General features: G+C 47.5%; 1 protein-coding gene across 1 annotated transcript in view; it reads right to left on the reverse strand.

The window, feature by feature from the left end:
* Nucleotides 1–26,541, reverse strand: part of LOC137321559 (collagen alpha-1(XIX) chain-like) — a 151,567-nt gene that overhangs the window by 107,180 nt on the left and 17,846 nt on the right. Inside the window, exons 4-10 of the mRNA XM_067983956.1 lie at nucleotides 23,658–23,711; nucleotides 21,308–21,352; nucleotides 16,416–16,478; nucleotides 16,255–16,308; nucleotides 15,012–15,053; nucleotides 6,423–6,464; nucleotides 2,552–2,596 (exon numbers count right to left, since the gene is read on the reverse strand). Of these exons, the coding sequence (XP_067840057.1) occupies nucleotides 2,552–2,596; nucleotides 6,423–6,464; nucleotides 15,012–15,053; nucleotides 16,255–16,308; nucleotides 16,416–16,478; nucleotides 21,308–21,352; nucleotides 23,658–23,711 (345 nt within the window). The remainder of the gene's footprint in view (nucleotides 1–2,551; nucleotides 2,597–6,422; nucleotides 6,465–15,011; nucleotides 15,054–16,254; nucleotides 16,309–16,415; nucleotides 16,479–21,307; nucleotides 21,353–23,657; nucleotides 23,712–26,541) is intronic.

Below are 26,541 nucleotides of genomic sequence, written 5' to 3' on the forward strand. Positions count from 1 at the left end.
GCACAGTCCTCGTGGAGATGAAGTCCCGTCTTCGCACTGAGGACACCATCCAACGTGTTGTGTGGCACTATCACCGTGCTAAATGGGATAGATTCAGAACAGATCTAGCAGCTCAAAACTGGGCATCCATGAGGCGCTGTGGGCCATCAGCAGCAGCAGAATTGTATTCCAGCACAATCTGTCACCTCATGGCCCGGCATATTCCTCACTCTACCATGACCAACAAGCCAGGGGATCAATCCTGGTTCAATGAGGAGTGTAGAAGAGCATGACAGGAGCAGCACCAGGCGTACCTAAAAATGAGGTGCCAACCTGGTGAAGCTACAACTCAGGACTACATGCATGCTAAACAGCGGAAGCAACATGCTATAGACAGAGCTAAGCGATTCCACAACCAACGGATCAGATCAAAGCTCTGCAGTCCTGCCACATCCAGTTGTGAATGGTGGTGGACAATTAAACAACTAACGGGAGGAGGAGGCTCTGCAAACATCCCCATTCTCAATGATGGCGGAGTCCAGCACGTGAGTGCAAAAGACAAGGCTGAAGCGTTTGCAACCATCTTCAGCCAGAAGTGCCGAGTGGATAATCCATCTCAGCATCCTCCCGATATCCCCACCATCACGGAAGCCAGTCTTCGGCCAATTCGATTCACTCCACGTGATATCAAGAAACGGCTGAGTGCACTGGATACAGCAAAGGCTATGGGCCCCGACAACATCCCAGCTGTAGTGCTGAAGACTTGTGCTCCAGAACTAGCTGCGCCTCTAGCCAAGCTGTTCCAGTACAGCTACAACACTGGCATCCACCCGACAATGTGGAAAATTGCCCAGGTATGTCCTGTCCACAAAAAGCAGGACAAATCCAATCCGGCCAATTACCGCCCCATCAGTCTACTCTCAATCATCAGCAAAGTGATGGAAGGTGTCGTCGACAGTGCTATCAAGCGGCACTTACTCACCAATAACCTGCTCACCGATGCTCAGTTTGGGTTCCGCCAGGACCACTCGGCTCCAGACCTCATTACAGCCTTGGTCCAAACATGGACAAAAGAGCTGAATTCCAGAGGTGAGGTGAGAGTGACTGCCCTTGACATCAAGGCAGCATTTGACCGAGTGTGGCACCAAGGAGCCCTAGTAAAATTGAAGTCAATGGGAATCACGGGGAAAACTCTCCAGTGGCTGGAGTCATACCTAGCACAAAGGAAGATGGTAGTGGTTGTTGGAGGCCAATCATCTCAGCCCCAGGGCATTGCTGCAGGAGTTCGTCAGGGCAGTGTCCTTGGCCCAACCATCTTCAGCTGCTTCATCAATGACCTTCCCTCCATCATAAGGTCAGAAATGGGGATGTTCGCTGATGACTGCACAGTGTTCAGTTCCATTCGCAACCCCTCAGATAATGAAGCAGTCCGAGCCTGCATGCAGCAAGACCTGGACAACATCCAGGCTTGGGCTCATAAGTGGCAAGTAACATTCGTGCCAGATAAGTGCCAGGCAATGACCATCTCCAACAAGAGAGAGTCTAACCACCTCCCCTTGACATTCAACAGCATTACCATCGCCGAATCCCCCACCATCAACATCCTGGGGGTCACCATTGACCAGAAACTTAACTGGACCAGCCATATAAATACCGTGGCTACGAGAGCAGGTCAGAGGCTGGGTATTCTGCGGCGAGTGACTCACCTCCTGACTCCCCAAAGCCTTTCCACCATCTACAAGGCACAAGTCAGGAGTGTGATGGAATACTCTCCACTTGCCTGGATGAGTGCAGCTCCAACAACACTCAAGAAGCTCGACACCATCCAAGATAAAGCAGCCCGCTTGATTGGCACCCCATCCACCACCCTAAACATTCACTCCCTTCACCACCGGCGCACTGTGGCTGCAGTGTGTACCATCCACAGGATGCACTGCAGCAACTCGCCAAGGCTTCTTCGACAGCACCTCCCAAACCCGCGACCTCTACCACCTAGACGGACAAGGGCAGCAGGCGCATGGGAACAACACCACCTGCACGTTCCCCTCCAAGTCACACACCATCCCGACTTGGAAATATATCGCCGTTCCTTCATTGTCGCTGGGTCAAAATCCTGGAACTCCCTTCCTAACAGCACTGTGGGAGAACCGTCACCACACGGACTGCAGCGGTTCAAGAAGGCGGCTCACCACCACCTTCTCGAGGGCAATTTGGGATGGGCAATAAATGCCGGCCTTGCCAGCGATGCCCACATCCCGTGAACGAATAAAAAAAAAGAAAAAAAAAAAAAGTTGATATGACTGCCTGAAAGGGTGGTGGAAGCAGATTCAATCGTAACTTTCTAAAGGGAATTGCATATATACATAAAAAGGAAAAAAATTGCAGGGCTGTGGGGAAAAAGTAGGGGAGTGGGACTAATTGGATAGCTCTTTCAAAGAGCCGGCACAGGCACGATGGGCCGAATGGGCTCCTTCTCTGCTGTAAGATTCTATGATTACTGGCATGATTCCCATCGACTGCGAGAATGTTTGAAACTATGTGCAAAGATTGTTTATCAATACAACAAACTCACCGGGTCTCCACACTCCCCTTTGTCTCCCTTTTCTCCAGGTTCAGCCTTTTGAAAAAGAAAGGAAAATTGATTTACTTCATGGGTACAACACACAAGGCGAGCAGTACAACCTGCTCTACTGAAAGCTAGTGCGTGCTTGCTAATGGGACACCATGTTTAAACTCGTCCATATTTTATAAAAGCCAACAATTCTCCCTCTGTTTACAGGTCAGGTAAACAATGAAAGAATAAAACTGACATTATCGCCCCTGACTCTCACCTCTGCATGTTGTACTTTAAATGCTCCCATTCAAATCATAAGCCTATTCTTAAACATGTTACATAAATCATATCTGTGTAAAATGACACTGGAGTAAAAAAAAGACCCTCCAATTATAGGGCTTAATATAGGCGCCAAATGCACAAAAATACACCAGGCTGTACCGTAACTGTTAGTTGTTGATATAAACAGCCCAGCTTATCACCTCATTCCTCCGTAATAAAGACTGACAAACACACATGAGCTACTTATTGCTCTTGGCAGGCTACTGGTGATGGTAACTGGCGGTAGGCAGAGTACAGAATGTCTAATGCTGCGGTTAAAACTTCAATTTTAGCATCGATGTGAAGCGTGGTAACACAACTCCAGATTCAGGTGCTGACCTGAATGCAAGACCGCCTACTTCCACCTCTATAACATCGCCCGTCTCCGCCTCTGCCTCAGCCCATCTGCTGCTGAAAGCCTCATTCATGCATTTGTTACCTCCAGGCATGACTATTCCAATGCTCTCCTGGCCGGCCTCCCATCATCCACCCTCCATAAACTTGAGCTCAAGCAAGACTCTGCTGCCTGTATGCTAACTCGCACCAGGTCCCGTTCACCCACCACCCCTGTGCTCGCTGACCTACATAGGCCCCCGGTCCCTGAACGCCTCGATTTTAAAATTCTCATCCTCGTGTTCCTATCCCACCATGGCCTCGCTCCTCGCTATCTCTGTAACCTCCTCCAGACCTACAACCCCGTGAGGTCTATGCGTTCCTCCAACTCCGGCCTCTTGTCACTCCCTCATTTCCTTCACCTCACCATTGGCGACCGTGCCTTCAGCTGCCTAGTCTCTAAGCTCTGGAATTCCCTCCCTAAACCTCTCCGTCTCTCCACCTCTCCCTCCTCCTTTAAGAACCTCCTTAAACCTACCTCTTTTACCAAACTTTAGGTCTCCTGTCCTAATGTCTCCTTTGGCTCGGTGTCAATTTTTGTTTGATAATGCTCCTGTGAAGCGCTTTGGGGCATTTTACTACGTTAAAGGCCCAATATAAATGCAAGTTGTTGTTGTAAAGTCAGGCAGCGTGAGATCTCCTGCAGGAGGCCATAACGCACTTGCGTTGGGTAAGAAGTGGAGTACAACTCCAGTGGAGGATGAAAAAGTGCTTGGATGATCCATTGTACCTTCTGGGCTCTTTATAAAATTGCTGCAGGATCTTATTAATAGTATTAGAGAGTGGACATTGCTACCCACCTTCTCCTAACAGAGTGAAACAGCGACTGTGGGAGTGGAAGTGTGTACTCATGTGTACACTCTCTCCCCATGGGCAGAGTGTGATTCACAGTAAGGCACAGCTCTCAATACAAATCGGATGCTGCTGGCTGCACAGATGCTGGTCTCGGGCCTGGTATTTCAGTATAACCACAGTTGTAAGTGACAGCCTATCCAAGAAGCAGAATATCCTATTTTCCAGCTCCCCAGTCACCACCGCAGTTTCCCATGGGTGCTGTCTGACCCTCAAAACAGAGTCCTGCCCTGTTGTAGACGGGACTTCAATCGCAATCAAAATAAAAAGTTATTTATCAGCGGGTTTGCCTTGTCACTGCTAAGATTCAAAAATCAAGAGATGGCGCAGTAACTCCCTACTCTGACGTTGATCAGATCAGCAACTCCATGCTGTGTCTCTGATTGATTCTGTAATTCCTTCCTCTGCATCTGATTATCCTATCTGTCCCTTCAGCAGTAAATCACTGTTATTAAAATCAACACATTCATTATCATTAGGTAAAAAAACACCCAAATAACAGGCACCGTGATTATAGCCAAGAGAAATGCCTAGTCTCATGTTTATGAGCCTGTCCCAAACCCTTCAATTAATCGGGACTCTAAAGCCCTGATTTTAACCTCCCGTGCCCGACGAGAATGGGGCGTGCGTAGAGTTAAAATCCTGGCAGTGAGGTACTCACTTCATTCATGGTGTCTTTGCGCCTGTCACTGTTTTAACAGGCGCAGTTTATACAGCCAGCCAGGCCCACGCGCTGAGCAGGTGAGACCGTCGCTGACATTCAAAAGTCAGGGTCTGATGAGGTAATTCAGACGACATTGGAATAACGAGTAGCCGTGTTCGGTGCCCCACAAGGGCAGGATTGCACCTCCGGGTCCCACAAGGAAACCTAGGACCCCAGGCTTCTCCCCCCTCCCACGATCACCTACCCCCCCCCCCCCCCCGCCCCCCCGACCAACTTAACTGACTGCCGGAGACCATGTTGCAGTCTCCCAGCCACGGCCTCCTTCCCGGCCCTGCCCACCGGCCTGATGTTATTGATGTCACGGGTGGGGTTTGTGCCTGGTGTATTTATCTGCGGCCTGGGAGTTAAAGTGGCCCGGGCCTTACGATGGCGAGTCGAGGCGGGCTTAACACTCACCCCATCAGCCCCACCCTCGTCCCACACTCGCCCCCACACTCACCTCACCGGCCCCACACTCACCCTACACTTGCCCCACCCTCGTCCCACACCCACACCTCGTCCCACATCCACACCCCACACTCACCCTACACTTGCCCCACCCTCGTCCCACATCCACACCCCCACACTCACCCTACACTTGCCCCACCCTCGTCCCACATCCACACCCCCACACTCACCCTACACTTGCCCCACCCTCGTCCCACATCCACACCCCCACACTCACCCTACACTTGCCCCACCCTCGTCCCACATCCACACCCCCACACTCACCCTACACTTGCCCCACCTTCGTCCCACATCCACACCCCCACACTCACCCTACACTTGCCCCACCCTCGTCCCACATCCACACCCCCACACTCACCCTACACTTGCCCCACCCTCGTCCCACATCCACACCCCCACACTCACCCTACACTTGCCCCACCCTTGTCCCACACTCACACCACCGGTCCCACACCCACATCACACTCACCCCACACTCGCCCCACTCTCGTCCCACACACGCCCCACATTCATTCCACACTCGTCCCACACTCATTCTACACTCACCCAACTCTTGCCCCACACTCGTCTCACTCTCGCCCCACTCTCTTCCCACACTCATCCCTTACTCGCCCCACTCTCGCCCCACACTCACCTCACCGTCCCCACACTCACACCACACTCGCCCTGCACTCACCCCACATTCGCCTCTTGCCCCAGGTTAAAATCAGGACTTAAGTTTTTTTTGTGCAGTTTACATGTTTTGCTGCAAAATATTATACAAACAGTGGGGGAGATGCGCTGATTACTAAACAAAGTGGTTAAAGGAAGGGGCAAATGTTGGACAGTGTTCAGTTGCCTAGAGGCAATATCCATGAATTGACTGTAAACCATCTTCTACTCTAATTTATTTGTTCCCAATTACTTCAAATCTGTGGAACCCCTCACTTCCCTCAATCTTTCCTTCCTCCTGTCATCTATCGGGTTTTAAAATCCAACCACTCCTCCCTGATTGATCTTATCCCTCCTAAACTTCTCACTTTGTCCTGCACCCTGGGGGGGAGGGGTGGGGGTGGGGGGGCGACCATGACCCTTGACCTAGAGTTCTCAATAAAGAAGTAACAAGTGGTTGTGAGGAACCTAAACAAATGCAGAATTACGTGCAAAACTTACAGGCGTGCCAAACGGCTGCAGGGTGTATTCCGAAGCCATTCCCTGAAAAACAGAAGAGATACAGGTATTTCCTTATTCCTATGTGACGCTGATATACTCACGTACAATGGAAGCTCGTTGATAGATGAAAACTAAGTGTGTGGAGAATTTTGTCAGCACAAGCTAATAATCCCACTCCATTCCCATTCGTGTAAATTAAACTTACGGCAGCTGATGACCCACAGTTGTCACATTATGCTTGAAGTCGGTTCAATAATCTGCCCAACAGCATTCTGTCGTGCACTGTGGGCTCTGACTTGGTTATATTTAGGTACATATACATGATGTGTATACAGAATTGTATACAGCTTCTGTGTACCAATAAAAAAAATGGATAGATTCATTTTTTTTTAAATGTGAAAATGTTGTTTTGGTTTTACTTGTCGATTTTCTAAATGAGTGCATGAAACGTTACTAGTTTTACTATTCACATATTCTATTCACATATTGGAGCACATTAATTAAAAACCACTGCAAAACATCAGGATGGCCCAATCCTCTTGAGCACTCCCCCAGAAATGAGCTACGAGAGCAAGGTTATATTGTGATTAGCGGGGAGACGGGATGGCAGCCCATTAAAATCTGTCCGTTCCCCACCCGATCGCGGGTAAATTGGAGCCACTTAATGTGGCTTTCGGGTTTGGCATCTGACACCTGAGCAGCGGGCGGACTGCGCACCCGCAACACAAGCTGTCAGCTGGAGGAGCTCTATTTAAAGGGGCAGTCCTCCAATGGCTGCTCCTGGAGCAAACACCCAAATAGAATAATGGAGCAGCACAGAGGAAAGGCTGCTCCTAGATTCAGTGATGCCTCCCTCCAGGTGCTACTGGATGGGGTGAGGAGGAGGAGGGATTTGTTCTACCTGGCGGATGGGAGGAAGTGGCCTGCCTCTGCCACCAAGAAGGCCTGGCTCGAGGTGGCAGAGGAGGTCAGCAGTAGCAGTAACATCTCCCGCACCTGGATCCAGTGCAGGAAGCGCTTCAATTACCTAACTAGGTCAGCAAAAGTGAGCACACTTACCCATTCTCCTACATTCCGTCTTCCAGATCACCGCCCCCACCCCACAACTCATTCTGGACTGCCAACACCACATTTATCACATCACTCCTCACACCCACTCAAAGCTCACCCTCAACTTACCTGCACTTCCTCACCACTTCCTCACCTCCCCATTACTCACCCCACCACTACCACTCAACCCAATTCTCATACAACGTCATAGCTCTGTCTCATGCTCACCCTCTGATGCACCTCTTTCATGGTCAGCTGCACTCAAACCAATGCATTCATCGGTTGGCCACGTGACCATCACTCACGCCTCTCTACTTTCTCCCCTTATAGGAGAAGAGAGCCCAGAATGCACGGGAGAGAGCGAGGACCGGAGTGGGGATCGCAACAGATAGTCATCCTCACAGACGCGGAGCAGGAGGCGCTTGAGCTGAGCCGTATCCTCAAATGCCTGTCCGTCAGGGACGCCGAGACTGCCATCCGACAAATGTCTGGTGACAGAACTTTAACATTCAGCACACACAATATGAATTGATGTTAACATGCCTTGCCATCTTCAGCATCTGTGATCATGCTTAATATTGCCTTCTGTTCTCTTACATGGCCTTCAGCGACCGTTGTGACGGTGGAGGGCGATTCCTCAGAGGACCTGCTGGCCTCTGATGAATACATATACCTCAGTGGGTCCCCATCCACAGTTAGTTGGGGTCGCACATGGTGAGTTACCACACACAAGTGAGCACGAGCAGACACTGGTGGCAGGGGCAGCTGTGGAGAGTCCGCGTCGGTGGGAGCACTCTTCTCCAGGCTCAGCTCAGCTGGACACAGATGCTGAACCCTGGGGGCCATCCCTTAAAAGGAGAATGATTGAGGGGCAGCAGCACATTTGCGAGGTGCTGGAACAGGTGCCACGCACATTCTCCACAATCGCGCAGAGGATGGAGGAGTCCAACTCCTGCATGAGTGGAATGGTGGCCCAGGTAAGGGAGGGCATCTCTGAGATACTGTCACAGGCACGTGAGGGCATCTCTGAGATAGTATTGCGGGTAAGTGCGGGAATGTCTGTGATGGAGGGAAGGCTAGCCTCCATGGGGCTTCAAGCACGACTCACAAATGAGTCCATTCACGCCCTGACAACGGCCATTCGGACTCAGGGTGAACAACAGGCTGATAGATACACTAGCACTGGCCTTACAAGGCTTCACACATATCCTCCAAACTGCAGAGTGATAGGAGTGGTGTGAGCTTCGCCCAGGGGAGGGTTGATGGCGAAAGGGGACATGGAAGTGGGGACTCCACTCAAAGTGCTCCCATGTCTCACCCATTGCCCCCCTCTCAACCAGTATCTGCAATGCTGCCTCCTCTCCAGGTGGCCGAGTCTGCCCCTGCACAGGTGCAGGAGGAGCAGTCTTTGGAGGGGCCCTCATGGGCACTGAAACCCAGAGGGCGTAGACCCATCTAATCGGTCAGGGCATGAACAAGAGCAACCTGCCGTTACCTCTGCGGCAGCCACAGGGGATGCACCACATAGAAGTAGTCGGAAGCGAAAGGCGAAGGTTTTGTAAGCACGAAGGGGATGCGCAAGGGTGTTTGACGGTCGGTCATGTTTTTTATTTATATTTGCTTTTTGTTAAACGCACATTAAATATTATTATTGTCACCACTACTGCCACGTCTTGGCCATTTTTGACGGGCTTCTGTAATAAGTCCTTTTCATGAGGTTCACCATAAACACCCACACTTGAAGTCACCCATTGGGTCACGCTACAGTGGGCGTATGTGTAATTGCAAGACTGTTTTGTTCCGGGGGCGGGGGGAGGGCTGGTGTGGACGCTGCTCTGTCCAGGTGGTGAGGACTGGACTCTTCACACTGTCTGATGTTAGGAGAACCGTTCACATATCAGTGACTCCCTGGCCTCACGAGCAGCCAGGTGAGCCACTGCTCTGCCCATGGGTTGCTTCTCCTCCTCCTCCTCCTCCTCAATGTGGGTGGCAGATGTGGACAACATACGACTATAATGAGTCCCACTCTGTCTGGTGCGTATTGAAGCGCTCCCCCAGAATGATCAAGGCACCTGAAGTGCATCTTGAGCAGCCTTACAGCATGCTCAATTGTACACCTGGTAGCGATGTGGGCTGTCCTTATATCGGCGCTGTTGCTCGGTGGTGGGGTTCCTCAGAGGTGTCATGAGCCACGTGCGCAGGGGGTATCCCTTGTCCCCGAGGAGCCAGCCCTTAAGGGTGTTTGGTGCGTGGAAGAGGGGCAGGATGTTGGATTCCCGGAGGATGAAGGAATCATGGCAGCTGCCAGGGTATCTGGCGTACACGTGAAGGAATCTCTTGCAGTGGTCACAAACCAGCTGAGTGTTGATAGAGCGATAGGCCTTCCTGTTGATGAACAGTCCTGGCTCATGTGGAATTGCTCGTATTGCTGTATGGGTGCAATCGATTACACTCTGCACCCATGGGAAGCCAGCCACAGCGTGGAATCCCACTGCCCTCTCCGTCTGGCTGAGGCCGTCCATGGGGAAGTTGACGTAATGCGAGGCCCTGCGAAACAAGCTATCGGTGACCTGCCTTATGCACTTGTGTGCACACGACTGAGAGACCCTGGCGATGTCCCCGGTGGGACCCTGGAAGGATCCAGAGGCGAAGAAATTGAGAGCAGTGGTGACTTTGACAGCAACAGGTAAGGAGATGCAGCTTGGGCCCAGCCGGGAGCAGCTCGGCATGAAGGAGGCTGCAGATGTCTGCGACTACCTGACGACTGACTCTGAGCCTCCATATGCACTGCTCCTCAGAGAGGTCCAGGAAGCTGAGCCTCGGTCTATAGACCCTAGACCCTGTTGCGAGGACAGTGCCTCCTGCGACGCCGCTTTCTTTGTTGTTGCCCTCCGTGCTCTTGTGCAGGTGCCTGTGGCGCAGCACTGTGTTGTGGAGCTTCTCGTGGCGGAGGTGGACGGCGTGCCTGGCGAGGATGGTGATGTTGCTCGTCCTCGGATGAAGTGATGAATGCAGCCATGGCGCCCCCCCCACCCCCCCCCTCCCATCCTGACGGTGTGAGTTTAAGGGGGTTCGCAAAGTAGGTAAATATGTTTGCACAGCAGAGTTTTGGGTGGAAGTAAGAATTTTGAGTGAAAACACAGAGGTCTTGCAGCCAAAACGTTGTCTGAAGTGACAGAGTGCCCTGCTACAGTAAATGAGGTTTTCTCCCCACCTGACAAATAAGCATTTGCATCTCCCACTGGCTGCTGGCTGAAACACGTCTGCTCCAACAGGGACTGTTTCACAAAGCACAGGAAACACACTGAGGATCCTTCCAAAATATCTACTCAATTAGATATCTCAAGTACCTTAACTTTCTTTCAAGGTATGTAAATGATCATCCCGCCGGCTTTAATTGCTGGTGGGACTCCCGCATTCGAGAGATGCGCGCGCACCCGAATGCGTCACTGGGGAACCCGGAAGTCAGTGGGTTGGAGCCGGGCTCAGAAGCCGCTCCGGATTTCTACGATTTTAGAAGCCCCCCCCCACCCCCCAACGCACCCGCTCCGCCATCCGAAAATCGGCCCCAAGGTGTGGGAATTGTGTGGGTCAGGCTGGATGGACCAGAGGGTCTTTTCCTGTCTGTTATTGTTCGTATGTCCGACATGAAGCAAAGGCTTTGTTGTGGCATTCTGTGGACCAAATTCAGAATGACTTGGATATATTTTCTGAACTTTTCTCAAAGGCAGCAATATCGACTATGAGAGGCAATCAATACAATCAAAGGCCTGAAGCTTATCTCCTGAGATTGGATGACTCAGCTGTTCAGCGTGCAATGCCCTGATGGAACATTTAAAAACTGAGCTCATCAATAGAAAAGATCATTTGCAATTCAGTTAACTCCGATTGTGCAAACCGCATCCCGAAAGCCAACAATTAGAGAATGGCTTTACAGGAAAGAAACCTTTACACTAGCACAGGAGAGTAGGTCCTAAGTGAATCAACCCATTACATCACCATTGGAAAGAGTAGTTTCTTGTAAATAGTCCTTGGCATGATATAGGCAATAAGTGCAAGGCAGTATTTATTGCCCATCCCTAGTTACCCTAAGGCCACTTCAGAGGGTATTAAGAGTCAACCATGCGGTGTAAGACTAGAGTCATGTGTAGCCTAGGTTGGATGAGGTAAAAGGTTCCCTTGCATGAAGGATATTATTGAACCAGTTGGATGTTTGACTAGAGTTCCGTGTAGGCCAGACTGGGTACGGGAAGCAGGTTCCCTTTCCTCAAGGATATTAGCAAAGCAATTGGGTTGTTATAACAATCCAGAAACATTTACAGTCATTTTTTAAAACTTGCCATGGTACGATTGAACCTCACAACCTCAGGGCTGCTAGTCCAGTACCATAACTCCTACCCAACTACTATGTTAGTGTAGTGGTTGAGTATGACATGTTGAGTTAGTAATTCTATTGATATGTTCAATCTTTCCTGATAGGCATAATCTCTCAGTTCTGGTATCATTCTGTTTTGCACCTTCTCTTTTGCCTCTATATCCTTTTTATGATATGGAGACCAGAACTGTTCACAGTACTCCAAGTGTGGCCTAACCAAGGTTCTATACAAGTTTAACATAACTTCCATGCTTTTCAATTCTATCCCTCTAGAAATGAACCCCAGTCCTTTGTTTTATTACTGTTATATGCTGATAGTGTTAGATGAAGTAGGGTGGGAGGAGGCTCATGTGGAGCATAAATGCCGGCATAGACCAGTTGGGTCGAATGACCTGATTCTGTACTGTACATTCTGGGTAATTCTCTCAGGACAAATGCCAAGTACACCGCTGGACTGAGGGCATGACAACAGTCAACCCAGGCCACTCTCACACACCTTCCAACAGCTGTTGACAGAGCAACACTAGCAGTCGCCTGGCAGGTCACTTATGATTGCCTCCTGCCCAAATTTGGACTAGAGCCTTTTTATAAAAATAAAGTCTATTTTTTCCCAATTATTTCAGTGTTTTGCAACATGAGGGCATTAGTTGCAAAGAGTATTAAAATTTTCAATGAAATTTCATTACCAACACAGAAAATGTCAGAATCCAAATTATGATCACACCCATCTCATCTTGTCCCGAGTCCAACTTTGGAACGAGCTAAATATAGAAAGCTTGTACATCACCAGGGCACATGGAGTATGGCACAGGGGGCGGGGGGGGTGGACAGATGGGGAGAGGCAGGGGCTTCAGTACTGTTCTGAGGATGTGCTGTGTTGTCAGAGGTGCAGTCCTTTGGTTGAACTATCAAACTAAGGCCCCGTCTGACTGTTCAGGTGAACGTTAAAGATCCCATGACACTATTCAAGGAAAAACAAAAGAGAACTTGCATTTATATAGCGTCTTTTACAACCTCAGGACGTCCCAACCCGCTTCACAGCCAGTGGATCATTTTGAAGTGTAGTTACTGTTGTAATGTTTGGAAATGCAGCAGCCAATGTGTACACATCATGATCCCACAAACAGAAATAGATCAAATACCAGATTATGTGTTTTTGGTGATGTTGTTTGAGGGATAAATGTTAGCCAGGACACCAACAGAACTCCCTGCTTTTCTTCAAATAATGCCATGGGATCTTTTACATCCACCTGAGAGGGCAGACTTGAGTTAATGTCTTAACCAAAAGACGGCCTCTCCATCAGTGCAGCACTCCCTCAGTACCACAGTGAAGTGTCAGCCTAGATTATTTGTTCACGTTTTGGGAGTGGGGCTTAAATCCAGGGTCTTCTGATTCAGAAGTGAGAGTGTTACCACTGAGCCAAGGCTGAAACTTAAAGAGGAAGAACAGGAGAGTTCTCCCAGATTCTGGGCTACCATTCCACCTTCAACGCAAACCACCAAACACATATGAGCTGGTCATTCATCTTGTTGTTGTTCATGTGATCTTGCTGTGGGCAGTCAGGATTTCTGTGAGATGTGATAAGTTGCTGTTTAAATGCCAGTTTTTCTTTTGAGGGGAACAAAAATAAATTATGAAGATGTTCCAGAAATAAATTTTAATAACAGCAGTGGTCAAGCAGTTAAAATATGAATGGTAATAGGCATTTTAAATTGTTTACCTCAACTAAATGATCCTTTCATTTGACCTTTGACCTTTTCAGACAAGTGCTTGCACTGTGACTCTACAGCTTGATTCACAACCATACATTATATTCCAAAAACAAACTATGTTGTGTGTTTAATGCATCTACTGATGAGGCCGGGCATCTCTCCACAGGACAAGAACATTTTACATCCTAAAATTTTCACTGAAGGACAGGGTAATACAAATCATCGGGAGAGAATTTTACAGTGAGTTGGATCAGTACCCAGGGTGTCAGGAACAAAACTGTTTGAGTAAAAAAGAGGTATGAACCTATTACAAAACCTTGATAAACAATTCTATACAGATAACATATACACACACACACACACACACGCGCGCATATACACCAAACACACACACACACACAAACCACACACACACGCATATATACCACACACTCGTGCACACACACCACACATACACGCACATGCATATACACCAAACACACACACCACACATATATACACACACATATACACCAAACACACACGCACACATACCACACGCTCATTCCCACGCACACCACAGACAAGGTCGGGACAAGTTCCCTTTACAATCAATTTCCCCTGGTAAAAAGCAAAGAAAGCAGGTCTCAGGAATGAAAGCGCTGTGTCCCTGTCCTAAAGTTACAGCTTGACCATTCTGATGTCAGAAGAAATGTGTTTTATGAACACCACTTTTTCATTTTCTCAATTGTATTATCATAGAATCATACAGCACAGGAGGCCATTCGGCCGATGGTGCCTGTGCCGGCTCTTTGAAAGAGCTATCCAATTAGTTCACTCCCCTGCTCATTCCCCATAACCCTGCAAATTGTTGTCCTGACAGTGAGTGTGAGCAGGCTATTTCATAGAGGGGCCTGACGACCGAGCTTGATCCCGTCCTCGATCATTGTCCACACACGAGCGCTAGGCAGCGATCAGGAGCGGGGACCCGAGCTGATTTTTTTCTCTTCATTAGTCCAGAGGTACTGGGGCCGACTGCAGCACCCCAACTGAGTGCGGCTTAACTCAACACAGACTAAGGATTGAACCTGGGACCTTGCTGACCGGTATAGTTCATTTTCAAACCAGTACTGCACTCAGCAACCAGACCAACAGGGGAGCCTGCCATTTTTGCTTTTAAAAAAGGGGGCTCTATCTCAGTTCTCTTCCCTTGGAAGGAGCTAGAAGAGCCTTGTACTACTTTTGCCATTTTAGTGTCATGTACAAGTGATACGATAATGCCTTTTGGTAGGAATCGTGGCATGTCGCTGGAAACCACTGAATAAAAGCTTGCCATGCACATTTTTCCAGTACACAGTGGCCCTTTAAGCAGCATAAAATTATTCTAAAATTGTGAGCTGTAATATTTCCAGTAGATGTCTATTTAGAATTCTTTTAATTTATAATATAAACAGTACGGAAAGGTAACTCACCAATCCTGGCGGGCCTGGGGGGCCAGTCAATCCAGTGTCACCCTGAAATATAAAACTTACTTGTGAGAAAGGTTAATCTTTCACATTGTATGTGGTAAACTGGTGGGTGCAGGGGCGCAGTGGTGGGGGGGCGGGGGGTGAGGAAGGGAGGGAGACAGTGACAGCTGCTATCCTGTTTTGTATCAACTCTGCAGCTGCTTCAGTCCGGTGACTCAGATATATGCTGAAAGGCATGTCTATGATGTAATCAAGCATGAAACAAGAGAAGGCCATTCAACCCATTGAGTTTGCCCCTTCCAACAAGAACAAGGTATAACTCGCACCATTATAGACCCTCCTCACACCCGAGGGAGGTGAGGGACAAGAGAGAAAAGTTGCAACAAAATTAACCTTTGTGAAATTCGATTTACACACCTCCATCAAAACCAATTAATGCTCCATCAATCGACAGTTTTAGAAAGGAACTATCTGGTTGAGAATCTGATTAAAAGTTAAAAGAAGCACAGACGCAGAAGATCAAATGCTCTGTGGGAGATACCATCCACTCCAACAACCCGTCAGGGTTGAATAATGTTGGTTAATATGTTCGCTTGACCTCCTTGGAATTTTGTTTAAGTTTGAGAGTCAAAGAGGAATTTTGCAGAGATTTATCATCTGGAAGGCTTTATTTACAGATATTAACTCTTAGACTGCCAGGCTCACTCGGCTGGTCATTTTTCAAAAGTTTTCAAGTCACGCACTATGGCACTGAAACAAACCCCAACCTTACAGTAATAAAGATACTCAGATGTCAGGAGTGGTTTTATTGCTGTAACTTTAAAACTGGTCCCAAATATCATTTTTCAGCCAATCACTTTATGTCATAGGCACAACCAGGTCACCCTTTAATGTGATTTTCTGGTGTCTAATAGAGGAGCTCTATTGCTTGAGAAGCTAGAGGTTTGATGGCGCAATCATCCGATGAGATAAACTGTCGGCATCTTCATCCTGTTTTCTCTTTATTTCTCCTCCCTTTCCCATATTTCTTCCTCTCTCCGCTGCCTGTATGGCTGTAGAACCTGTATAGGTCCTCTCCTGCTGTCATCCACTGGAGCGCTCTGTCACTGCACTTAATGGCTCGCCCGGACCACCCGAATGGAGCATCAACAACCTGGAACATTAGTTAGGTGATTGCCCTTGGGCCTCCTAAACAAGTGTCCGTGCTTCCCGGGTTTCATAAGAATTTCCAAGATAAAGTCCTTACCTTTGTCCCTTTATCTCCTTTATCACCACTGGGGCCTGCTTGTCCAGACACACCCTACAAAAAAAATACAGGAGTGAACGAGAAACAGTATAAGTACTTTCTCAAGTACAGATTAATGTTGAAAATCAGTTGAAGACCATTGATCAATCAAAAACACTTACAGATTCTCCTTTCCTTCCTTTCGCCCCGTTCTGCCCAGAGTACCCAGGATCTCCTCTGTAGCCCTGTAAGACATGGCTTCCATTATATTTTGTCAAAAGGACACTGGTCACTAACCTTTCCTGTTTAAATACCTCACCCATATTTGGTTTCTGGCGCATCACAGTTTTCATAATGGACCTCATTGAGGTGAATAATAGGAACATCGGAACAGAGTAGGCCATTCAGCCCCTCATGCCTGCTCCGCCATTTGATAAGATCATGGCTGATCTGTGATCTAACTCCATATACCTGCCTTTGGCCCATATCCCTTAATACCTTTGGTTGCCAAAAAGCTATCTATCTCAGATTTAAATTTAGCAATTGAGCTAATAACAGCAGCACAGGGTGACGGAATGCTGATTCCCACTTTATAACAGAGCCCACACCCTTTAAGGTCAGGCAAATGCAGGTCTCTCTCCCCGAGTGGAGAGAAAGGTCGGTAGCAGACTTCAGGAGGACATAGCAAGACTGGTGAAATGGGCAGAAACATGGCAGATGAAATTTAATGCAAAGAAGTGTGAAGTGATGCATTTTGGAAGGAAGAATGAGCAGAGGCAATATAAACTAAATGGTACAATTTTAAAGAGGGTGTAGGAACAGAGAGACCTGGGGGTTCACATACAGAAATCTTTGAAGGTGGCAGGACAAGTAGATTAGGCTGATAAAAATGCATACCGGATCCTTGGCTTTATAAATAGAGTATAGAGTACAAAAGCAAGGAAGTTATGCTAAACCTTTATAAATCACTGGTTAGGCCTCAGCTGGAGTATTGTGTCCAATTCTGGGCACCACACTTTAGGAAGGACGTCAAGGTCTTGGTGAGGGTGCAGAGGAGATTTATTAGAATGGTAACAGGGATGAGAGACTTCAGTTATGTGGAGAGACTAGGGAAGCTGGGGTTTCTCTCCTTAGAGCAGAGAAGGTTAAGGGGAGATTTATTAGAGGTGTTCAAAATTTTGAAAGGTTTTGATACAGTAGATAAGGAGAAACTGCTTCCAGTGGCAGGAGGGTCGGTATCTGGAGGTCACAGGTTTAAGGTAATTGGCAGAAGAATCAGGGGGGAGATGAGGAGAATTTTTTTTACGTAGCAAGTTATTATAATCTTGGATGCACTGCCTGAAACAGTGGTGGAAGCAGATTCAGTAGTAATTTTCAAAAAGGAATTGGATAAATACTTAAAAAGGAAACATTTGCAGAGCTATGGGGAAAGAGCAGAGGAGTGGGACTAATTCGATAGCTCCTTCAAAGAGCCGGCACAGGCACGGTGGGCTGAATGGCCTCCTTCTGTGCTGCATGTTTCTGTGATTCTATGATTATGATGCGACAGCTCAAGCCGCAGTGTAATACACATGACTGACCAGTTGGGCATTTCTGGTGCTCGCAGTCTGTCCATTTGCTCTCTGCAGGAGATGGCCAGTGCAGCGCTGACAGGTCACAAACTTGGGCAGTTCTGTGTGCAGTGAATGGAACTCACATTAACTGGGTGCTGAATGGAGATGGATTCAGTTCATTTCATCTAGGACTATTAAAATGGAAATTGCAGCAGTTTTATCAGACTGCCTATCTGATCAATTGCCACTCACTATATTCACAGCTTTATATTCGCGGTGAAGAGAAAAGTGAAAAGAAACTAATAATGATAAAAATTATGGGGAAAACTTTAAAATATGATTAACTAGCGTCTTTGAGAAGTTGAACAAGCAGAGCCATGGTTATTTGTACTAGAGAGGGAGAGAGACAGACAAACAAAAGAACTGTTTTGCAAAATAGTATTATTGTGTGTGGGGCAGAGAAAAGGATAGGGAGGGAGAGACAGAAAGAGGGAGAAAGAGATAGAGGGAGAGAGATGTAATGGAAAGAGGAAATAAAAGGGGAGATGGAGAGTGCAGGAAAGAGAGGGGGAGAGGCAGAAAGAGGGAGAGAGGGGAGAGAGCAAAAGACAGGGAGGTAGAGAGAGAAAGAGAGAGAGAGAGAGAGAGGCTTGTTTACCTCACTTGCTGATATCACTATTAAAAATGCTGAAATGACCCGTTATTTACTTGCAAACAAGGCTACTTCAAGAAGGGGACAGTTGGCTGCACTCCTGGAATGGAGACTGATGTGGCACTTAAAATATTGCTGGGACTATTCTATTACACTCAGAAAGTTGGGGGATCACAGGTGACGTGATGACATAAACCACATGAAAAACACTGGGTTAAATCTTCGTCCTACGGTTTGCCGGCCCACGATATGCTAAAACCATTAAAATTGTGCGCCCCAGGAATCGGCCGAATTCTCGATAAGTTCCTGGCGTGTAGAGCACTTTACCAGGGTTGCTAGGATCAGCACATTTACCCCATTGCTGCATCTCTTGTTGTGTGACAGTATGATGTACAAATTTACTGCCTTTTCACTTTCCTCAAAGAAAGAATCAGCTCACCAAACTCTTTTGCTTGAAGAGGGTGCCCCTTTGTTTAGGGTGTCCAGAAAATGTACCCTTTAATACTTTACCAAACACACGGAAAATGGAAAGCCAAAGTCCGTCAGATTGCCTAATCTGCCGAACAAGCCCCTTTCTGCAGCTTTGGAGGAGAGTGGCACTTCAGCCAGGGTGACTGATGCATAACTTCCAGGAGGTGGCAGCAAACCACTGCTCCAGAGGTGAGGTTTATTGGCATACCTGACTCAGGAAATGGCACCCATCAAAATACGTATTGAAGCAAATCCTACAAATGCAGACTATTACTGAACAGATCAAGTATGATAAAAAGGCTCTATGGCAGGGAATATGAATTAGGAGTTGCTGCGCTGGGCCCTTCAAACTGCTGTCTGTTTATATGTGCTATATTAACACAGGAACGAAGGCCCAGCTACTATGATTAGCGCAGTTAACATTATGCAGTTAAAAACACACACACACAAAAATAAACTGGAATGAGGAAAAGCCATTCAGCCCACGGAGCCTGTTCCCTCCAGAGATCAGGGATTCTCATCCTTGTTTTTAAATCCCTCCGTGGCCTCGCCCCTCCCTACATCTGTAACCTCCTCCAGCCCTACAACCCTCCCAGATCTCGGCGCTCCTTCAATTCTGGTCTCTTGCGAATCCATCGGTCCACCATTGGCGGCCGTGCCTTCGGCTGCCTAGGCCCTAAGCTCTGGAATTCCCTCCCCAAACCCCTTCACCTCTCTACCTCTCTCTCCTCCTTTAAGGCGCTCCTTAAAACCTACCTTTTTGATCAAGCTTTTGGTCACCTGTCCTACCATCTCCTTATGTGGCTCAGTGTCAAATTTTGTCTGATTATGCTCCTGTGAAGCACCTCGGGATGTTTTATTACGTTAAAGGCGCTATATAAATGCAAGTTGTTGTTGTTAGTGTTGTGCGTCTACCGAACCTACTGAATCTCCAAAGGGAGGCAACTAGCCACAGATAAACTTCCAACAAGAAATCGTGTTTTGGGATTTCTCCCCGACTCCTAGATGTAATCAAATAAAACTGCAGTTTTATGACCAACACTCATAATTCGGACCAGCAGTAACGGTCATGGTTTTGGATCCCAACACGTGCTTTACACGTACTGCGCGAACACCCATTGTGTAAGCACAGCACTCAGTACCTATTGCTCTACTGAGAGTGCTCCCCTTGTCATGGGCCAGCAGTGAAACCTACTGCTGGCTATTCAGCACTCCCGGATCAAGGATGTCGCAAATGTTCAATAACCCGGGAGAAGGGAAATCCAAACACAAAGACTTTAAAAGGAGTGCCAATTCCTGACTAATTTCTCCTGCTCTACAATGTTACAAACTCCATATTCTGCAGCCTCTTCAGCTATGAGGGTGATACTATTCAAACCACACTCAGTGCCCCCCCCCTCACATGCACCATTAAGAAAACTCTGCAATCATCCAACAGGCAATGCAATAGGAAAACAACAAATAGTATCAGTTTTTCACTTTGACTGTGGTGTTGGAGCACTGCAACACAGCTCAGCACTCCCTCCAGCATTCCAACTGAGAACATCTTGTAGTGTGTGCAATTAAAGAAAGAAAGACTTGCATTTATATAGCACCTTTCACAACCTCAGAACGCCCCAAAGCGCTTTACATTGAATGAAGTAATTGTGAAGTGTAGTCATTGTTGTAATGTAGGTTACATGGCATCCAATTTGTGCACAGCAAGGTCCCACACACAGCAATGTGATAATGACCAGATAATCTGTTTTAGTGATGGTTGAGGGATAAATATTGGCCAGTCCACCCGGGAGAACTCCCCTGTCCTTCTTCGAAATAGTTCCATGGGATCTTTTACGTCCTGAGAGGGCAGATGGGGCCTTGGTTAAACCGAAGCACTCCCTCAGTACTGCACTGAAGTGTCATAGAAACATAGAAAATAGGAGCAGGAGTAGGCCATTCGGCCCTTCGAGCCTGATCCGCCATTCAATCTGACCATGGCTGATCCTCTCTCTCAATACCATATTCCCTCTCTCCCCAAATGCCCGCTTTCTCCCCAAAAAGTGTCAGCCTAGATTTTGTGCTCAAGTGTCTGGAGTGGGACGTTAACTCACAACTTTCGAACTCAGATGCAAGATGGCTACCAACTGAGCCATGGCTGACACTTCTAAGGGAGCAAGTTTGCAGAACATTTCCTCAGTAGATTAAATGGGTGGAGTAGAGTCCATAACTGAGCAGATTATACATAGCCTGTGGAAGGAGTAGTGTGGATAAGCCAAATGTATGGCTTTTTTTTACTTTGCAAGACAGTCTTTCCCAGAACTGAAGGTCCAACAATATGTATGTGAGACAGTTGCCTTATGCCCTGAATTACTGGGTCACAGTAGCAATTTATTTGAAGTTTGAAAACATTTTTTCTTACCATTTCTCCTTGAGCTCCAGCTTCTCCTTTTTCACCTGGATCACCCTAAAAAAGGAGACAGGGATTTAGCTTGGGTATCTAACGATAAATATGCAGGTGTTTCATGCAGTGGAACATTTTATTCTGCCAATAGAGATCTGAGTCGGGGCCTAATTTGAAGTTCACGGATGGTATAAATTAAATTGCGAAGCACTGCGGAGAAAAAGAGCCAATGTATGGAACTTTAAGGTATCCTGGGAGCGGCAGCCATTTTACTGACCTCTTCTTAAAGGGTGAGCTTCAAAGTATTGTCCAAACTTAAATTGATCCCAAATTTGGTTGATTAGAACCATAGAATGATACAGCACAAAAGGAAGCCATTCAGCCCATTGTGAATGTGCCAGCTCTTTGAAAGAGCTATCCAATTAGTGACATTCCCCCTGTTCTTTCCCCATAGCCCTGCTATCTTTTCCCCTTCAAGTATTTATCCAATTCCTTTTTGAAAGTTACTATTGAATCTCTGCCACCACCCTTTCAGGCAGTGCATTTCAGATTATAATAACTCACTGTGTAAAAAGGTTTCTCCTCATCTCCCTTCTGATTCTTTTGCCAAGTACCTTAAATCTGTGTCCTCTGGTTACTGACCCTCCTGCCAGTGGAAAGTTTCTCCCTATTTACTCTATCAAAATCCTTCAAAATTTTGAACACCTCTATCTTTTTTTTATTCGTTCAAGGCCAGCATTTATTGCCCATCCCTAATTGACCTTGAGAAGGTGGTGGTGAGCCGCCTTCTTGAACCTCTGCAGTCCGTGTGGTGAAGATAGTCCCACAGTGCTGTTGGGTAGGGGGGGTTCCAGGATTTTGACCCAACGACAATGAAGGAACGATGATATATTTCCAAGTTGGGATGGTGTGTGACTTGGAGGGGAACGTGCAGGTGGTGTTGCTCCCATGTGCCTGCTGCCCTTGACCTTCTAAGTGGTAGAGGTCGCGGGTTTGGGAGGTGCTGTCGAAGAAGCCTTGGCGAGTTGCTGCAGTGCATCCTGTGGATGGTACACACTGCAGCCACGGTGCGCTGGTGGTGAAGGGAGTGAATGTTTAGGGTGGTGGATCAGGTGCCAATTAAGTGGGCTGCTTTGTCCTGGATGGTGTCGAGCTTCTTGAGTGTTGTTGGAGCTGCACTCATCCAGGCAAGTGGAGAGTATTCCATCACACTCCTGACTTGTGCCTTGTAGATGGTGGAAAGGCTTTGGGGAGTCAGGAGGTGAGTCACTCGCCACAAAATACCCAGCCCCTGACCGGCTCTTGTAGACACAGTATTTATATCACTGGTCCAGTTAAATTTCTGGACAATGGTGACCCCCAGCTTGTTGATGGTGGGGGATTCGGTGATGGTAATGCCATTGAATGTCAAGGGGAGGCAGTTAGACTCTCTCTTGTTGGAGATGGTCATTGCCTGGCACTTGTCTGGCATGAATGTTACTTGCTACTTATCAGCCCAAGCCTGGATGTTGTCCAGGTCGTGCGGCATGTGGGCATGGACTGCTTCATTATCTGAGGGGTTGCGAATGGTATTGAACACTGTGCAATCATCAGCGAACATCCCCATTTCTGACCTTATGATGGAGGGAAGGTCATTGATGAAACAGCTGAAGATGGTTGGGCCTAGGACACTGCCCTGAGGAACTCCTGCAGCAATGTCCTGGGGCTGAGATGATTGGCCTCCAACAGCCACTACCATCTTCCTTTGTGCTAGGTATGACTCCAGCCACTGGAGAGTTTTCCCCCTGATTCCCATTGACTTCAATTTTACTAGGGTTCCTTGGTGCCACACTCGGTCAAATGCTGCCTTGATGTCAAGGGCAGTCACTCTCACCTCACCTCTGGAATTCAGCTCTTTTGTCCATGTTTGGACCAAGGCTGTAATGAGGTCAAATTAGATTAAATCACCCCTTAACCTTCTCTGCTCTAAGGAGAACAATCCCATCTTCTCTAGTCTCTCCAGATAACTGATTCTCATCAATTCAAAAATATCTGAACTTTAGTCCAATCGGTCGTCAAATGAGTCTACGCGTTCTGTTCCTCTGGTGGTCTTGTGAAACTAAGGGCTGGATTCTCTTCTTTGGGGTGAAGCAGCAATGGGGCGGGATTTCCGGCCAACCCTCCAACTCCGTCCCAACCCTGACCCATTTTCCTGGGTCAGGGGAACAGGGGGTCATTATTTATGCACCATGGGCTTCCGTCGGGACTCCCACCACTAAAAGGGTGCCCGTCAGTGCTCAGATGCAGCGCAGAGGCACCAAAGGAGTCGGGGGGTCATTAACAAATACCTCAGCGTATTCTATCGATCTGAATCCTCAGATTATCCTACCTTTTCACCAGGTCTTCCAGGAAGCCCATCTTTTCCTGGAACTCCAGGATCACCCTGCCGGAAAAGAAAACTCCCACAGTGAAAGAATCAACAGTGACAGATGAAAACATTGCAGATGTTTGTAGAAACTTGTGGTGCAGACAGTGCAGAGTGGGTCATTTCCAATACAGAAACCACACTGTATAGCACTGTATAAACTTCACGATAGCTGCCGAGTGGAATTGTTTGGTTAATCGTGATAATTTTCAGAAAGAGAAAAAAACATTCCCGCCGCAGGGATTTTCCCATTGCCGGGTGAACATAGAGCAACGTCAAGTCGACAGCACAGTAACAGGCCATTCGGCCTAACTGGTCTATGCCGGTGTTCATGCTTCACACGAGCCTCCTCCTACCCCTCTTCCTCTCACTCTATCAGCATACCCTACTATTTGTTTCTCCCTCATGTATTTATCTAGCTTCCCCTTAAATGTATAACTTTGGTGGGAGATCGGGAGCAATCCCAGAGAAATCGCTGCTTGCTCTGTTTTTCTGTCGATTCCGCCGAAGTTTCGGTGGACGATTGGGAAAATTCCTACTGAGATTCTACCTCTCGTTTCTTTATCCATGTGACACCAGATTGCGCTCCTCCAGTTCTGGTCTCTTGCGCATCCCCGATTTTCATCGCACCACCATTATCTCTCTTTTATGCAGACAGCCCCTTTGTTCAGTAGTGATGTAATTACAGGCCAGATTTGGCTGGCAAAATTAACGGCAAAGTTTAATGGCGCTCGCCATTATCAGCGTGTAAATCGCCCAGTAACTTGTGGTGAGGAAGAGATACCTCATGAGTTGCGAATCGCCACGAGCTGCTGGACGATTTGTGCCGCTCTGCCATTAGCCTCGTGAAAACGGCAACTTGCCCTCAGCCTCCCCACGAGTTTCAAGAAATTGCTGCATTTGTGCTGTTAAAACGCATGAAACTTGCCCCAGAAAGTTAGGGTTGGTACTTAATGCCGTAAGGACCCTTTTAATGAAGAGGTTTATGTTCCTGCAATGCCACTCAACTTCTCCGGCCCAGAAAGGGAACAATTGAAACTGTGGAGTCTCATTCCTGCAGGTAGTAAATTGTTCCTAAAGCTTTTTAATCGCTGGTCTGACCGTCCCTCTCTTATCCCACCCTCCCCCTCACCCCCGCTATCCCCCCACTGCACTCCACAATGCAATTGAAGTAAGTAACTTACCCACACCTTGGTCCCTGTGGAAACCAGGGGTTGGAATTTCCGTGCGGGTTTGCCCATTTCCTGCTGTAACTTTGCCAGTGTTTCACTGGGGTTTCCATCGATCTTCCACCAAAATTAGGGCAGGCGATGGGGAGAATCCCAGTGGAAATTACTGGTAAGGAGCAGGAGGACCGAGGCAGCTAGGTTTTTTTTAGGAGCTGGCGATTTTATTTTCACTTTTGCCGCTGCTTATATTGGTGGGAATGGAAAGTCAATGCTGCTTTCTGAAACCCAACCACAGCATTTAAATTAATCTTATTGCAATAAGACATTTGTGATGGAAACGTGGAGCCAAGTTATCCAAATTGGATTCTTGCCCTGGTTCCTGTTTACAGCTATAAATTGTCGATATGGTAAACACGTTCAATTAGTTACAAGGGCGCTGTGAATACAAAGAAATATGGAGAAGTTACAACACAGAAACAGGCCATTCGGCACAACCAGCCTGTGTTGGCGTTTACCCTCCATGCGAGCAAATAGTCCTAATCACATTTATCCACCCTATTCCCATATCCCTGCATCCCCTTTTCCTTCATCCACCTGACCAATCTAATCTTGAATGTTGACCACTAATCTCTGTAACCTCTTCCAGCCCTGCAACCCTCCGAGATCGCTGCGCTCCTCCAATTCTGGCCTCTTACGCATCGCCGATTTTCATCGCTCCACCATTGGCGGCCATGCCTTCAGCTGCCTAGGCCCTAAGCTCTGGAATTCCCTCCCTAAACCTCTCTGTCTCTCTCTCCTCCTTTAAGATGCTCCTTGAAATCTACCTCTTTGACCAAGTTTATGGTCGTCTGCCCTGATAGCTCCTTATTATGGCTCAGTATCAAATTTTGTTTGATAATTGCTCCTGTGAAGTGTCTTGGGATGTTTTAATACATTAAACACGTTATATAAATGCAAGTTGTTGTTGTTGTGCCAGAGTCTCATCAGAAATATCTTGGCCTGTTGAGTCTCCTATGCACTCAGTGCTCCTCGTTTGCAGTCTCCACCACCTTCTCTTCTAGTTTGTCATAGCCCAATATTGGTCCTGAACCCAATCTACTTCCAGCAAGCATGCACAGGAATCAAGAGACCAAATTAGGGCTGAGATCTCGTTAACACAAGGAAAGTGAGTTGAGACTGTCCCATCTGATTTAACGCAGTTCCATTACAACCGGCCGACAAAGAAAAGCGAAGTTTATCTTCTCGTGACGAGTGTGGGCTGATTCCAACATAAAAGGACAGTGGAAGAGCCAAATCCCACTGGGTTCCTGTTGTATTTTTAGACTGAGCAGCCGCCAGGATAACAGCTAGGCCCATTTAAGATAGCTTCACTGTGGCTCAGTAAAAATAAATCTGAGGTCAGAATAATACAAGCAGTCTGACAACCACTTAGGCGATGTACCTGGTGTAATTACTGTTCAAGGGACAAATTGATAGAACAGAGTGGGAAAGCTAATTAGATAGACGCAGGTACTTGTCAAACGTTTGCTCAGCAATGTATTCTATCCCCAGAGGCACTAAGCTAAAGTAAAGTCTGACATATTTTTCATGTTGTTATATCATACTTCACACTTTGCTCAAAAGAATCATCCTTCTATAGTACAGAGTTGGCAAAGAATTCCTGCTACACATTTTTTTTA

The sequence above is a fragment of the Heptranchias perlo genome, chromosome 5 (assembly GCF_035084215.1).
Source record: "Heptranchias perlo isolate sHepPer1 chromosome 5, sHepPer1.hap1, whole genome shotgun sequence".
Taxonomy (NCBI): domain Eukaryota; kingdom Metazoa; phylum Chordata; class Chondrichthyes; order Hexanchiformes; family Hexanchidae; genus Heptranchias; species Heptranchias perlo.